Below are 17184 nucleotides of genomic sequence, written 5' to 3' on the forward strand. Positions count from 1 at the left end.
TCATCCAGCTCTACACCTTGTTATCTCCACCTATCCTCTGTTTCCTTTCTTTTAGCCAAAATCTAATCCATGCTGCCAAAGACCCATCCATCCCAAAGATTTCCAAGTTGCCAAACAACCTGCCACTTGGCACAGAATCAAATGCTTTCTGATAGTGCTGGTGATGTTATATATTTAGACTATCTTCATCCACTGCCTGTGTCGTCTCATAAAAGAACTGAATCAAATTTGTCAGACATGGCCTATCCTTGACAAAGCTATGGTAACTGTCTAGAATTAACTATTTATTTTTCTCTAAGTGTATGTTTACCTTAACCTGTAGTTTTCCCACTGACGTTAAGCTGACAGGTTGGTAGTTTCCTGGGTTACCCTTTGCCCCTTTCTTAAACAATGGCATTACATTTGTATTCCTCCAGTCTCCTACGACTAATCCTGTGTTCAGAAAGGCCTGGAAATTTTTCTTTCAAGGCCTCCGCAATTTGCTCCCTTGCTCCCCTCAGCAATCTAGAATGCATCCTATCCAGGCCAGGTGACTTCTCTACCTGGAGTGCTACCAGCCTTTTTAACCACCTCTTCTTTATTGATCACTATACTGCTCTGTTGCTCAGCACCCACATTTTGAGCAAGGCCATTGTCAACATTTTCTCATTTGTTAAAAATAGAAGCAAAGCACTAATTTAGTATCTTTGCCATATAATTTGCTTCAGTGAGCAGCTTATCTTACCCTGCTTGTTCTTCTTTAGCCCCACTCTATCCTTCACTAATCTTTTACTACTAATATGTTTGAAGAACATTTTACTATTTGTTTTAGCGGAGCCTGCCATCCTTTCCTCCTGCTTCCTCTTAGCGTTCCAGGCTTTGCCTCTCTCCTGCATTTGAGATACAGTTCCTGATTTCTATTGCTATTATTATTCCAGTATGCATCATATACCTCCTTTCTCTTCCTTATTTTCTCATCAGTATCCTTAGTCACCCAGGGTACTCTAGCTTTGGATACCTGGTATTTATTTTTCACGGTTATGTACCTAGCTTGCACCCTGTTCATCTCTCTTTTGAAATCCTCCCAATCTTCATCCACTGTTTATCCACCAGAATATGTTTCCAATCAGTGTGCACTAATTCAACTTTTAGATCCATAGAATTTGCCCTTTTCCAGTCTGGGGAATCATGTATTGCTGGGATACCTGTATTGCTGGGGCTCCTTAATTCAGTCAGTTGCTACATTGATATCAAATGCAGTGATTCGGACCTCCTCTCAAGTTCGGCTCTTTTGTCCATGTTTGGACAATGGCATGAATGAAGTGAGGAGGTGAGGCAGAAGCCAAACTGAACATTAAGTGCATGCTACTTGATAGTGTTGTTAACGATCACTCCGTCGCTTTCTTGATGAGTTGAATCATGTTGAATGATAGACTGGGCTCTATCGGCATAATGGCTTATTCCTGTTCCTGTTTTCTGTTTCCATGAAGTGCCATCAGCATAATTGTATTCAACCACAATCTGGAACCTCAGGGCCTGGCATATTCCCCACTTTATCATACTATCAAGCTGACAAACCAAGCCAGGCTCAATGAAGAGTGCAGGAAACAATAGGCAGAGTGCGGGGTAGGCGAGTAATAGCCAGGTAGGACTAGTTATGTTTTTTGTCCAAAGGACACACCTGGGCAATCTAACTCTGCCTGATGGATACCAGTGTTATAGTTGTACCAGAACAGCTTGGCTCAGACCATGTATAGGGGTGGCGCGATGGCTCAGTGGTTAGCACTGCTGCCTCACAGCACCAGGGGCCCAAATTCGATTTTCCCCCTTGGGCAGCTGTTTATGTGGAGTTTGCACGTTCTCCCTGTGTCTGCGTGGGTTTCCTCCGGGTGCTCCGGTTTCCTCCCACAGTCCAAAGATGTGCAGGTGAGGTGGACTGGCCATGCTAAACTGCCCATAGTGTTCAGGGATGTGTAGATTAGGTAGGTTTGGGGAATGGGCCTGGGTGGCATGCTCTGAGGGTCTGTGTGGACTTGTTGGGCCGTTGGGCCGAAGAGCCTGTTTCCACACTGTAGGGATTCAGTGGATTCAGTGGATTCTGTGGATCTATGGATCTGGAGCACAAGTCTTCAGTGCTATTGCCAAAATGATTTGATTTTGATTTTATTGTCACATCTACTGAAATAGTGAAAAGCTTTGTTTACAAGCAGTACAGGCAGATCACAGCAAGCAAAGGATGGAAAGATCAAAAAGATTTAGATGCATACAGGTTACATTGCAGGTTAAATTATTTGAGGCTAGAGTTCATTCAACAGTCTGATAATGGCCGGAAAGGAGCTGTTCCTGAAACTGCTGGTGCGTGTGTTCAGGCTTCTGTATCTTCTGCCTGACGGAAGAGGTTGTAGGAGGTGATTACCAGGGTGCGATGGGTCTTAGATGAAGTTGACCGCCGTTCTGCGGCAGCAGGCTGTGTAAATAGAGTCCATGGATGGAAGGTTGGCTTCTGTGATGGTCTGGGCTAGGTCCTGGGCACAGCAGTTGCCATACCAGGCTGTTATGCACCTGGACAGAATGCTTTCAATGGTGCATCTATAGAAGTTGGTGAGGCATGTTATGGACATGCCAAATTTCCAGAGCTGCCTGAGGAGGAAGAGGCATTGTTGTGCTTTCTTGACTATTGCATTTACATGAGAAGTCCAGGACAGGTTGTTGGTGATCGTCACTCCGAGGAACTTAATTAATTAATCTTAAATATTTTCAGGGCCTTTGCCATAGCCAGTTCCCTCAGCTGCTGTTTGATATTACTTGGAGGGAATTGAGTTGGCTGAAGACTAGTATCTGTCATGCTGGGGACCTCGGGAGCAGTCTGCAATAGGTCATCCAGTCTGCTCTTATTTCTCTGGATAGATGCAAATGCATCAGTATTATCTTATGCACTGATGTGCTGGCTTTCCCCATTGTTGAAGCTTGGATATATTGTTTGATTATACACTACCACTACTGGATGTGACTGGACTTACAGCACTTAAGAGTGATCTGTTGATTCCGGGATCACTTAATCCTGTCTTTGACATGCTGTTTCCTTCATTTGGGGAACGCGTGTAGTCCTGTGTTGTAGCTATACCTGGTTGGGACTTAATTTTTAGGATGTTACCTGCTATTCTGTTGCTGAAATGTAATTGGTGCTGTTTCCCAGGGAATTGGGCTCAAACCACTTTGTTCCTCATACATGTAAATGATTTAAACATGGGTATGGATGAATCTTAAAATTTGCTCATAATTCTAAATTGGCACCCAGAAAACAGTGCAAAATATTTAAGAAACTGCACAGAAGCAGACAGATACGAGCAAACACAGTTCAACTATGACAAAAGTTAAGCACTACATTTTAGTTTTAGAGGAAAAGATCACAAATTCAAAATATATCATAAATGGTAAAATTTTTACTGTACCAGCAGAATGGAAGTTAGGACAGCATGCAAGCAAATTTTTAAAGCCCGATTACAAGTGGCAAAAGGAGTTTTTTAAAAATGAAAATCAGATTTTGGTGTCATCTGTAAGGACATTGAACTGAAAAGTAAGTAATTGAATCTATGGAAGAATTAGGATTGGTTAGGTTGACCTATTATAAATAAGAGATCGGAATCAGGAAAATGTACAGTAAATGTAGTGTTTGTTTTTTGTGGATTCAGGATGGCACCAAAGCATGGCGATTCTTTACAAACTGTCTACAGCAGGTCTTTTAAAATTACTAACAATGTTTGCTTCACCTTCTCTGCAGTCGTAACATTGTATTCCTCCCTTGTTCTGTTACCCTATGTACTTTGTATGGTATGGTCTGCCTGTACTGCATGGAAAATAAAACGTTTCGGTGTACTTAGGAACATGTGACGACAATAATAAATCAAATTATATAGTGTTACCATACATAGACATAGCTAGTCAAAAAACATGTAAGGTATCCACCAAGCAGAATGGAAAATTGCCCAGCTATGTCTCCTGCACAAAGCAATGAACAAGTCCAATTACTGGCCTATTATTCTACCCTGGCATTGCTTCTATCTGAGGCTTTTTAAAAATCTGCAATATAAGGGTTTTTCTCTCATTCCAGCAGGAAAGTTTTCAGGTTTCCTAATTGAAATCTTCAACAACTTGGCAGTAAGTAATTGATAAGTCACTGAGATAGCAAGAACTGCAGATGCTGGAGTCAGAGATAACAAAGTGTGGAGCTGGAGGAATACAGCAGGCCAGACAGCATCAGAGGAACAGGAAAGCTGATAGAACATTAGAACAGTACAGCACATTACAGGCCCTGCGGCCCACGATGTTGTGCTGACCTATTATCCTACTAAGATCAATCTACCCTGCACACCCTACATTTTACTATCCTCCATGTGCCTATCCAGGAATCGCTTGAAAGTCTCTAAAGTATCTGACTCCACTACCACTGCCGGCAGCGCATTCCACACACCCATCACTCTCTGTGTGAAGAACCTACCTCTGACATCTCCCCTATACCTTTCTCCAATCACCTTTAAAATTATGCCCCCTCGTAATAGTCATTTCCGCCCTGGGAAAAAGTCTCTGACTATCCACTCTACTTATGCCTCTCTTCATCTTGTAAACCGCTATCAAGTCACCTCTCATCTTTCTTCGCTCCAATGAAAAAGGCCCTAGCTCCCTCAACTTTTCCTCATAAGACCTGCCCTCCAGTCCAGGCAGCATCCTGGTAAGTCTCCTCTACGCCCTCCCTAAAGCTTCCACGTCTTTCCTATAATGAGGTGACCAGAACTGAACACAAAATTCCAAGTGTGGTCTAACCAGAGTTTCATAGAGCCGCAGCATAACCTCACGGCTCTAAAACTCAGTTCCCCTGCCAATGAAAGCCAACACACCATACGCCTTCTTTACAACCCTATCAACTTGGGTCGCAACTTTGAGGGATCTTTGGACGTGGACCCCAAGATCCCCCTGTTCCTCCACGCTGCCAAGAATCCTGCCATTAACAGTGTATTCTGCATTCAAATTCGACCTTCCAAAATGAATCACTTCACATTTTTCTGGGTTGAATTCCATCTGCCACTTCTTTGCCCAGCTCTGCATCCTGTCAATGTCCCGTTGCAACCTACAACAGCCCTCCAGACTGTCCACAACTCCATCAACCTTCGTGTCATTGGCAAACTTACTAACCTACTCTTCCACTTCCTCATCCAAGTCATTTATAAAGATCACAAAGAGCAGAGGTTCCAGAACAGATCCCTGCAGAACACCACTGGTCACTGAGCTCCAGGCTGAATACTTTCCATCTACTACCACCGTCTATCTTCTATTGGACAGCCAGTTTTGTATCCAGACAGCCAAATTTCCCTGAACCCCATGCCTCCTTACTTTCTGAATGAGCCGACCATGTGGAACCTTATCGAATGCCTTGCTAAAATCCATATACACCACATCCACTGACCTACCTTCATTGATGTGTTTTGTCACATCCTTAAATAATTCAATAAGGCTTGTGAGGCAGGACCTGCCCCTCACAAAGCCATGCTGACTATTTCTGATCAAACTGTGCTTTTCCAAATAATCATAAATACTATCTCTCAGAATCCTCTCCAATAATTTGCCCACCACAGAAGTAAGACTGACCGGTCTGATATTTCGGGTCGGGACCCTTCTTCAGAAGAGTCCTTCACTTCACTTTGTTATCAGTAAATAATTGATGTAGGTTTAACATTAGTTTTAGAAATGTTGATTCCAAGGGAGTACTATAGAATTATAGATTTTCTCCTGCAAAGGGTTATAGAATATGGAATGGATTGCTGTTAGTGAGTCAATCAGCAACTCAAATATTTCGTAGAATGAAACAGCTCAGAGGAAGTCATTAAGCCCATCATTTGTGCCTTGCTTCAATAAACCGTAAAGCAGGGCTTCTAAAGTAGGTTTGAGGGCTGAAATTTTGTTGTTCCAAGCGCTTAGACAACAATGACTGTGGATCTCCAAGCAACTTATTTGTGTTCCACCTCTAACTGGCTATTTTCCTATCACCCACCCTCCTGCTCAGAAACAGCTTTGGGATGCACTGCTTTAAAGTGTTTCAACAAATAGGAAGTAGCTAGTTCCTGTATAAGCTAGCATTATGCATGCATATTTCACAGACTGGATGACCTCTATGGTTAAATTTGTGTTTTGTTTCTATTGCTCAAATTTGGTGTTCTAGCTTTTTAATATGTTTGTTCTTGTGTAGTGTTCCTGGCATCTGCCTAATGTGGGTTTAAACGTACATTGATTAGCTTTGAGGAGGAATTGAAAGGTGAAAGGAAATCTAAATGTATCTTTGTTAAACAGGCTTCAAGATGCATTTCAGTTATGGGAGGTTGTAAGCAAGTACACTCTCTGGTAAACTTAGTAATTTCATACTAGAGGTGGATACATCGTTGGTGCTCTTGGTTACTGTACCAATTTACAAGTCAAACTGAATGGGGCCTGTGGTATTAAGCCAACCACTAAGAAGTGGATTCATCCCACACTTCCAAAGTAAACAGCAGACCAGTGTGCTACTAGAATTTTTTTTTTTTTTTTAAAGTTTTATCTGATGGAAGTCTAGCTGTACTCCTACACTGCTGTGCATTTGAACATGGTGTTTCTTTGGTTTTGATTCTTGCCAACCTTCAACGACGTTCTCTGGATTTCAGTAAGTGTGACATATAATTGAGAAAACTATCCATATCTGATACGTTTAAAAAATGTGATTCCATATGTATTGTTACCATTTTGACTTAGCATCTGTTGAGTATGGTAAATTGAGTTATACTCTGAATAACAAAACAAAATGGTTTCAGTTAAACTTTAATTTTAGACAGCTGCTCATTTAGGCTTGATTTTAAAGATAAACTTTTACAAAAATTCCTAGAAGTAAAGCATGTGGAAATATGACTGTTTTGCCTCATTCAGTGGAGGCGATGGCCTAGTGGTATTATTGCTTGACTGTTAATCCAGAAACCCAGATAACATGCTGGGGACCCGGGTTTGAATCTTACCACGGCACTTGGAATTTGAATTCAATAAATATCTGGAATTAAGAGTCTAAAGATGACTGTGAATCCATTGCCAATTGTTGGAAAACCCATCTGGTTCACTAATGTCCTTTAAGGTAGGAAACTGCCATCCTTACCTGGTCTGGCCTATGTGTGATTCCAGAGCCACAGCAATGTGGTTGACTCTTAACTACACTCTGGCAATTAGGGATAGGCAATAAATGCTGCCTAGCCAGCGATGCCCTCATCCGGTGAATGAATAAAAAAAAACCTCAAACAAATCGGTGTTTGTGCAGTAAAGTTTCTGTCTGTTGCTATACTTGAAATCTGGTGTAAATCATACACAAGATGCGTAATATTTTTGAAAATGGAATTGAACCTTGATGGCATTGCTCAGATTGTACTAAGTTAATGCTAAGCCTAAAAACTGTCAACCACTTTAACATTTCAGTTTGCTGTTGTCAGTTTTGGTGGAATTGAGGAGTACTGGTTTTCTTCCTCTCATCAACTGCTTTTGATCTTCTCTGTGATTTCTGTAGGGATTTTATGAACTTCTATGAACTGCAGATCCTGAAGCCTTCCACTGAGGTTGGCCTTCCTGACTTATGGGAGAATTATGTGGCAATAGTTTTCTGCTGTGCATTCACTACACTGTGTTTTCTCTGAAAATAATGACTTGGGAATAATTGCAGGCTGGAGAGTTCACAAGTAAACGCCATAGTCAATATGTTAATAAATGAAATGGGCTTTGATTGAGAGGGTCACTGTATTTGACAACTTGGACATCTTTAGCTATGCGTGATGTAATCCTGTACATTTAATTAAATCCTCTTTAAATAGGATTTCAATGTATGCAAGCAGCTTTCATTTAGAAGATTTTAAGTTTATTTTTGTGCGTTTTCTACTGGGATGCTTCAGTTGCACACAGCGGGTATATTACCTTTTGCATTCTTTGTTTAATTCTAATATTTACAGTGTTCCATTTTGCCCTCACTTCTGATCCATCAGTTAGCTTAAAGAATTTCAGAACTTTAATTTTATATTTGGCGTATTGCAACTTCTATCTCTGCTCTGGTTATGATTTGCTGACTGCCTAGGCATGGCAATCAACTGCTTGCTATTTCAAAGAAACCAAAAGTAAAAGATAGATGTTAAATAGTAAAGCACATTAATTGTACAGAATATTACTGATTTGAACAAATACTCATTGTCTTCACACTGATCTTTGGATTACTGAATCTATTATTTGTGGTGAATTAAATGACATTTGCTCTTGTCTATAATAACCATCTAAGCTGAATGTTAAGCCCAAATTGTAGCATAATGATTTTGCTTATTGCAATTTGCTAGTGTAATTCTACTCACTGTGTAGGGACAAACTTCCAATTTTCTTTAAAATGTAACTGTGTAGGATAGAACAAAATGTTAACACAGCTGGAATTTGGTTCCTAATATTTCTTCAAGTAACGATGAGTTGATGGGTTACTTTTCTGCTTCCGTTGACTATTTTTCTTGTTTAAAATACTTCGCTTCTGTTGTTTTTCAGCTGGAAATGATTGCAACAGAAAATCCTTCGGATTTGAAAAAGCAACTTTATGTGGAGTTTGAGGGGGAACAAGGAGTGGATGAAGGTGGAGTTTCCAAGGAGTTCTTTCAGCTGGTGGTTGAGGAAATTTTTAACCCAGATATAGGTATTTATTCAACCTCAGTATATCGTTGTATAGCCAGAATGAATGCAGATTCTTTTTCCGTATCTCATTCAGATGAAATATTTTAAATAAATTTAACAAAGATGAAAAACCTACTGTCTTGATAGTTGCTTTATTCTGTGATTGCTTGAACATGAGAAAATATCATTTGAAATTGAATTGACTGTCCTGTAGAAAGAGTTGGAAATGTTGTTTAAAAGTTTAGTTGCACATTCCCATGTCATGGATCGTAAATAGGGAAGAGGTTTATCTATCTGAAATGGAAATTTAGTTTATCACAATATTTCAAAACAAAAAATGCATGTTGACAGTGAGGATACTGCTGCCAGAAAATAGAATTACACTCTTTTGTACACTGTCATCAAGTATAACATAGGCAAAGAAATGAAGTACTGTGCCTAACCCCAAAAAATGGCTGAATGTTAATTTTCCAGTCTTACCTACTTGTATCGGTGTGGGCCCTTCACTTTCATTTCTCATAAAGTTGTTCTGATGCCTTTTCTGAGCGTGATTACAGATTACTGCCAATTCTAGGCAGTTTTGTGATAAATATTGGATTAACACTTTTTTAAACCATTTTCACTAAGTGTCTGACAGATCAGTTATTTATTTTTTGGCTGGATTCGAATGGTGATAAATTCAGTGCTCTAAGAAAGCCCTGTTCAAATGTTCACCATTGAGTAATTATTATCCACCGTTCTGGTGGTATTTTTAAATTTAAATGGGGTGAGTCCGGTAGACAAGGAAGAGTTTGAATTATGGTTGATTGGAAAACAAAAATTGCTAGATAGGTTTTGGTTGTAAATGGATAATTATGTATTCCAATAATGCAGACAATAAGTATCATCAGACTGCCAAGGAAGGTGGATGAGTTAAAGTTTCCATTGCTCCAATTGTTAGGTAAGTGGTTAGTCAGCTTAAGTTTCTCAGTTGCTCACAAGGAGTTTTTTTTTCTTTGTAGGAATGTTTGCTTACGATAACCAAACAAAACTATTTTGGTTCAATCCTACCTCTTTTGAGAATGATGGACAATTCACACTAATTGGGATAGTGCTTGGTCTGGCCATCTACAATCACTGCATCCTTGATGTCCATTTTCCAATGGTGGTTTACAGGAAGTTGATGGGCAAGAAAGGAACTTTAGAAGATCTGGCTGACTCACATCCAGTAAGTTAATACTGATCTGAGGAAGGGTCACCGGACCCAAAGTGTTAACTCTTTTTTTTTTTTTCCTTCACAGATGCTGCCAGACCTGCTGAGCTTTTCCAGCAACTTCTGTTTTTGTTCCTGATTTACAGCATCTGCAGTTCTTTCGGTTTTTATTAAGTTAATATAAATTACTGTCTTGAGGTAATTTTCATCCAATTCATTTAAGTAAAATTCAGCTATTACAGCATTTTTTAAAAAAACAACCACAGATCATCAGTGAATCAAGTGGTACTGTGGCAATTAATTGAGTTTGGTAAACTATGCCAATGTAATGGATTGGGTCGATTATGTATACTAAACTAGAAGTTTACAGTTTACAAAAAAAAGACATTTGTGTTGAATCTGCTGTGACCACTGGGTGTTCCATTTTGTAGATAATGATGTACTTTTAAAAATGTAAATACTGTTGCAAAGGAAATCCATCGTCTAATTTGTGCACAACAAACTCCCCCAAACAGCATTGTGATAATAACCAGATAACCTGTTTTAGTGAAGTTGATTGAGGGATATACATTAGCAATGTCAACAGGGATAACCCCACTGCATTTCAAAATAGCACAATGGATCATCTATGTCTAGTTAAAAAGGCAGTCAGGACCTCTGTTTAATATCTCATCTAAAATATTGCACTTCCAACATTGCAGCATTTAATTATTACTGGACTTTCAAAGTTTTTATTGTGCTAACGTCCTGCAGTTGAACTTGAACTCTGTACCTTATGACTAAGGCAAATATGCTACAACATAGCCATACATACTACACAAATTATTTAAATGCTTTGGTTTCTTGGTGTTATTTAAAGAACATGATGCCATTTAATAAACTACTGTGAGCTCCATGGGGAATCCTAAAAGAAGGGAGCATTACAGAACCAAGAAATGAGGGGAGTGAATCTTCACAAAAGAGGTGGGAGAGTCTTATTCTCATTGTGATAAATTCTCATACATCTACCTAAATTACATGTTGAAACAAGGGATTCTTGAATGAGTTTTGAAGTCATATTTATTTCAACCAGACTGGGCAAATTCATCGTGTCCTGAGCCGTTGGACTTTGTCCTCTACCGGCATGACAAAGCTGTTGTCACTCTTCCGTTCATACTTTTAGAAAAAAGTAAAGGTCATTCACTCATAAGGCATACTTTTCATTTCACTTTCTAACATTGTTAAATGTGTATTCATTATATGTTCTGTCAATTGCACAGTTGCGTGTTATGCTGAATGAACCAAAGGCTATCCAGATCACAATTTTCAAAAGAGCTATCACCTTACTGATCATGTCAAATAAACAGATGAGATATAGATGCATTCATTTGCATGTGTGGTTTACAAATGTACAGTCGGTCAATTATCACTTTGTTTGAGTTAAAAGAAAAGCTAACCGTGTACTTCAAAGTATTCCTCATTTTATAGGAGTGTGCTTGTCAACAATATTATTTTTAAAAATTTTGACTGAACTTTGGGAATGCTAATGCCATCTTACTCAGCAGCTATCAAAATCTTTTTTCTTTCTCCCTGCCTGAGGCTTCAAAATGATTTACATCCCCTAAGGTCTTATGTAACAAAGAGTTAAGCTTCCAATCTACAGTCCATTACTGAGAGAGCTGATTTCTATCTTAGAACCATTACTGTCAGCCACCTTGCCTCACTGTATTACTGCTAAAACTGTTGATTATTCTATTGTTGCATCTACACACAACCTCTGTTTTCTGGCCTCCCACATCCCACTTTTTTCAAACTCAACCCATTGAAAATTTGGCTGTTTACATTTTGTCAGATACCAACTCCTGCTTCTCATCACTAATCTAGTAGCTCCCTGATTCCAAACACATTGAATTCGGTTTCCTTGCCCTCATTTAGAATTCCTTCAAGAACCTAACTCCTCTGCACATGCTTGGTGCTCCAAATTCAGCGTTATTTCAACTATTGGGAACTATGACTTTGAACTCTGTTGAGTGCTGCTCTGGAGTTGTTTGACTGTGGAAACTGCAGGTTGTGTCAGACAGTGTCAGGTACGTCCCTTCTACATTTCAAATCAATGTTCTAATTTGGGTTTACTTTTGTTTTAAACAAAATGGCTAATGTTATTTTGCTTTGCAAATTGTATCAGGAAATTTCTGAAAGATATGAGCTGCACATTGCAATGCTAGGTCCTTGTTCCATTTCTTTGGTTTGCAATTCTGACAGAATAAAGTCTTCTGCCTGCTGTGTGCTGATTCTCTCTTTTCTATCCACTTGATTTACTACTTTTACATTATTGAATTGGTTATATCACTTTGTAAGGAGTCACATGTTCTTTTTTGCTGGATGAGGGGAATCATCAGGAATGGAATCTTTGGACTTGTATTGAAAAGATTGAACCCCACCTGATGCACTTGTGTACAATTCTGGCCATGTATGAAACCGAGGATAGAGGCATTGGATGGGGGAAAAATATGCACTAAAACAACATCAGCAATCCAATGGTAGACCTATCAGCAACAAAAACAGAAGTTGCTGGAAAGCTCAGCAGGTCTGGCAGAATCTGTGAAGAGCAATCAGAATTAAAGTTTCGGGTCTGGTGACCCTTCAGAATTCAGGTAGACCTATCAGTTTGAGAGGATGAATATGCTGGATCCGTTTCCCTTTGAAAAGAGTGGTCTAAACGAGGTCTTTAAAATTATGAAACATTTGATAGAGTAGACAAAGAATGTTCCTACTTGTGGGGCAAGAGCATAGCCAGCGATCAATATAGATTCACCAAAAAAAACCAAAAGTGGAGTTCAGACAGTTCTTTACCAAGAGATTGACAGTATGAATCTCGTATTATAGTGAGCGGTTATGATGAATCGTATGGATCAACCTCGGGGAAGATTACATAAGTATGAGTTGGAAGTAATGTAGAGGGATACGCTGATAGATGAAGAATAATGTCAAAAATCTCAAAAAGAAAACAAACGCCACCTTCGACTGGTTGGCCTGTTCCTGTGCAATATATTCTATACATTGTAACTTATGTAATAAAACCAAGAACTGTGGATGTTGAAAATTTGCAACAAAAACAGAAATTGCTGGAGAAACTCGGAAGGTCTGGTAGTATCTCTGGAGAGAGCAAGGTTAATGTTTTAAGTCCATTGATCCTTCTTTAGAACGCTATGTAATGTGAGTTTGAGAATTTACAAAATGAAAGGGTCTTTATAGGTGGGCCTATATGTAATTAAATATTTAAATCGGGGTTATAAAACACACATACAATTCTCATTTGCAATTAGAAAAATGAATGTACTTCATTCAATAGGGAAATGAATTAAATTTCAGAAGTGGCATTGCAATGAAGGAAGAATTGTTACTTTTTGTCACCCTGAGTGAAGTTCGACGGCGCTTTTAGTGTTGCATTTAAGGATCAATGTTTAGAATGCAATACATATTGATCATAACAGATGAGACTGCTCAATCATGTTACAATCTAGTTAAGGACCAGTAACACTTTGTCTAAAGTAGACAGTGTTTGTGATCCCAGGTGGTTACTAATGAAATGAAGCCCTGATGATACTTATTTTTTAAAACAGAAAAATGTAAAATTTCCAATGCAAGATTATTGAACTAAAACAGTCTGCAATATACATTTCATCATGTTAATTCTTAATGTTGGAGCATGAGATTCTAATGTGTCAGCAGATGATCTGCAGTCAGACACCCTACAGAGTATAGCAGATGTGGTCATGACACATCCCATAATTCCTCAGCAACTCACCCAGATGTTAGTGACATGGGGTGTCACCAAATCTCATTAAAACTTTTCCAGCTTCAAATCTTCACTTTCAAAGACCTAAACTCTGAATTTCCTCTAACACAGTCTGTCTCATTGATTACACTAATTCAATCCTTTTTCTGTGATAGGGTTCCAAAAGATTCCTAAGGCTGCACTTCAGCACCTACTTACAGCCACAATTTCAGGTCTTAGCATACAGCTAACTTCACTGTGCTGACTCTGTTCCAGGTTGCTCTGAATGCATCTGCTGAGCTGTATTGAGCAAATAGTGCTTGTGGGCTTACTTGAGCCTCCAACTCTCAGCTACCAAATGGCTCTTAAAATTTAATGAGCTCCCAACCCTTCAGAGTTAGCAGCGCTATAATTGTTTAGAAGCACCTGATTTGGATGGTCCTCTTTCTCCAACATAGATTCAGTGATTTTCTGCTGCTTCTCGGCTCTTCAGGACTTCTGTCGTGCCTGAAGACTATTAACAACAGCACCTCAATTGGTTAGAGCTTCTGTTCCCTTTCTTTTTCTCTTCCCTTCTGCTTCAACTGGCTTTACTAGACTGAATGGATCCCAAGAGCTCAGTTTCATTCCAGTCTCCAGTACACAGGGTACACAATTTCTTTAAATGGCTGCGCCCTTCATCTGTAACAAATAACAGCACAAAGCATGCTCAGCCTGACATGCTGCTGCTTTGCTCACACCCCAGAATTGGTGGACATTCCAGTAGTGGAGTCCTTGCAGTAGCTCAAAGTAAGATATGTTCATGTTTCTTCATGAAATTGACTATTTGAAACCAATTCTTTGCAGATACTATATCGAAGTTTGAAAGACATTCTGGAATATGAAGGGAATTTAGAAGAAGATATGATGATCACCTTTCAAATATCATACAGTGACCTTTTTGGGGTGCCAGTTATCCACAATCTGAAAGAAAACAGTGCTGACATTCCAGTCACAAACCAAAATAAAAAGGTTAGTGTGAGCTTTGGTTATACTTAGCAATTAAGCCTAGCTATGCTCACTCAAAATAGTCAGAACTAAGCTAATGAAATTCTGTGTTTGAACAGTGTGATGGAATGATGAAGCGCAGTTCAATTTTTGTCTTTCATAATTTTCAATTTCTTCTTTGAAGAAGCATTGAGAGACTGCTTGTTTATGAGCAATCGATCCCAGGATAGTTTTGCGCATTAACTCATAGCCTATTTCAAGGTACTGGTAGAGCTCTGGAAGTATATTGTCAAAAATATGAACAAAGTGAAGAGAGCCACAGGACAATTTTAAATTCTGTGCTTTTTTAAAAAAATTCTAACATGGGAGTTAGGCATTGCAGGTAGGCCAGCATTTATTGCCTGTGCCTAGCTGCCCTTGAGAAGGTAGTGGTGAGCTACCGCCTTGAACCTCTGCAGCCCATGTGCTTTTGGTAGACCCACACAACTATGATATGAAATCCACTTTTTGCTTTGAATAACTTGTGTTCCACTTTTCACTTGGCATAGTTAGGTTAAGTGGTAGCATGTTAATTATTAAATGTGATTCTTTCCATTGTGATGAAATAACAATTATATTTCCAGCTAAAGTTGTCAGGTTCTGAATACTATTCAATTAACCAGTATGCAGTAATAAATTTCAATTTGCATGCTTGTAAATTCAAGACTAATATTTTGTGACTTTCACAAAGGATCTAAATGGAACTTGTATGTATTATTGCCCTGCATTTTTGCTGCTGGTGTCAAAATAACATAATTCAAATGGCAGTACACTGACAACTGCTCAGAGCTTTCATGATTTTTTGAACATAATTGCTCTCAACATGCATCAAAAGGCTGGCATAGGCGTGATGGATTGAATAGCTTACTTCAGTATTGTGCTTCTTTATGACTGATCCAGTGCAGTGCTCCCTACAGAGTATCTGTCAGCAAGGCAAGTAACAACAAAACCCATCAACCAATCAAAGTTAAGGATTCATTGATGTATAGATTAAACCAAGATGCCTCTATTTTAATCATGTATTGAAAGTGAAATAAAAATCGGGGAAGAAAGATTGGATTATGAGAGGAAGAGAGAGATTTAAAGAAAGTAATCTCCAGCATTAATTAAACTCTGAAGGAATGTGACATCATATCAGTAAAGTTCAATTTTCAGGACCAGAAGTTCACTTCTCCTGAATAATTCTGACTTTTTCTGGTATATATTGTGGGTAAATGTCATGTAAGTTCAGTAACTTACTTGTTGTTATGGAGCAGCATGTGAGGAGAGAAATATCAAAAATCTGTTGTTGTTCTCTCCTAATGAATATTGCAATTGATGTATCTTTAAAAGTGTAGATATGAAGTTCTTTGGGAAACCATGGTTTGGACCAAGATGTTTTTCAGATACCTACAAACAGCAACTAAATAAATTGTGCTGGAATTATATCACACTAAGCTTGTGGGTTAATTTGCATTTAATTTGTAGGTTAAAGGACTGAGTGTTGAGGAAGGTGAGTTACGGTGGAAAACTGCATGATTGTTTCAAAGGGAATCAGCAAACTTTGTTTTAACTGGCACCTTATGAACCAGCACACTCGATAAACTGACTAAAACTATGTACCTCAAATACTGGAAGTTTACTGTATTCACATGATCTACACAATGTCCAAGCAGTCAGCCAAGGGTGCAAGTGAGAAGGCTGTCTGCTGTTAAGTTTTATTTAAGCCGAAGTTGCATTACTTTTTAAGTGATTTATGCTGTAAATAGCCCCTGCATTATGCGTCCATTCCTTGGTGTGTGTTTTTACATTGATTATGTGGACCTCTTGAAAATTTGATCAACTGGTACACTCCTGGTTCCATAGGTGTCAGTTAATGAAAAGTTTGCTGTATTAAGTGTTGGGGTAAAAGCATATCTGAAAGTATATTTGGGACTAATATGGGGATGAAAAGCACAATGATAGCTGTTAAATCACCTCTGACATGTAAGGAGTATATTAACCTAAATTTTCAATAGGGCAGCTGTCATATTGGCATGCCAAAGTCTAAGAATCCTCAATGTTACCTCATGGCAGGCTGATACATAGAACATAGAACAGTACAGCACAGTACAGGCCCTTCGGCCCACGATGTTTTGCCAAACTTTTACCCTAATCCTAAGGTCTATCTAACCTCCACCCCTACCTTTATACTATCATCCATATGCCTATAATAGCCGTTTAAATGCCCCTCATTTAAATATTTTAAAAAGTCAGATGTGCCCTCGAGATAACAAGGCACACAATGCTATGGGCCAAGTGCTGGAAAATGGGATTAGAATACTTAGGTGGCTGCACTGCATATAGGCCAAAGGACATGATATAGGACATATAGGACATGATGGGCCAAAGGGACTCTTTGTGCTGTAGACAGAAGGTAAAGTTGCACTGGGTCAGAACTGATCTTGCAAGATGGGTAAAAACTGGCTCGATCATAGAAGGCAGAGGGTAGCAGTGGAAGGGTGCATTTCTGAATGGAGGGCTGTGACTAGTGGTGTTCCTCAGGGATCAG

General features: G+C 39.1%; 1 protein-coding gene across 1 annotated transcript in view; it reads left to right on the forward strand.

Annotated features, from left to right (window-relative positions):
* LOC109916136 (ubiquitin-protein ligase E3A-like) overlaps window positions 1–17184 on the forward strand; it is a 52917-nt gene that overhangs the window by 20479 nt on the left and 15254 nt on the right. Inside the window, exons 4-6 of the mRNA XM_020515838.2 lie at window positions 8557–8701; window positions 9681–9886; window positions 14475–14639. Of these exons, the coding sequence (XP_020371427.1) occupies window positions 8557–8701; window positions 9681–9886; window positions 14475–14639 (516 nt within the window). The remainder of the gene's footprint in view (window positions 1–8556; window positions 8702–9680; window positions 9887–14474; window positions 14640–17184) is intronic.

This window comes from Rhincodon typus, chromosome 1 (genome assembly GCF_021869965.1).
Source record: "Rhincodon typus isolate 14 chromosome 1, sRhiTyp1.1, whole genome shotgun sequence".
Taxonomy (NCBI): Eukaryota; Metazoa; Chordata; class Chondrichthyes; order Orectolobiformes; family Rhincodontidae; genus Rhincodon; species Rhincodon typus.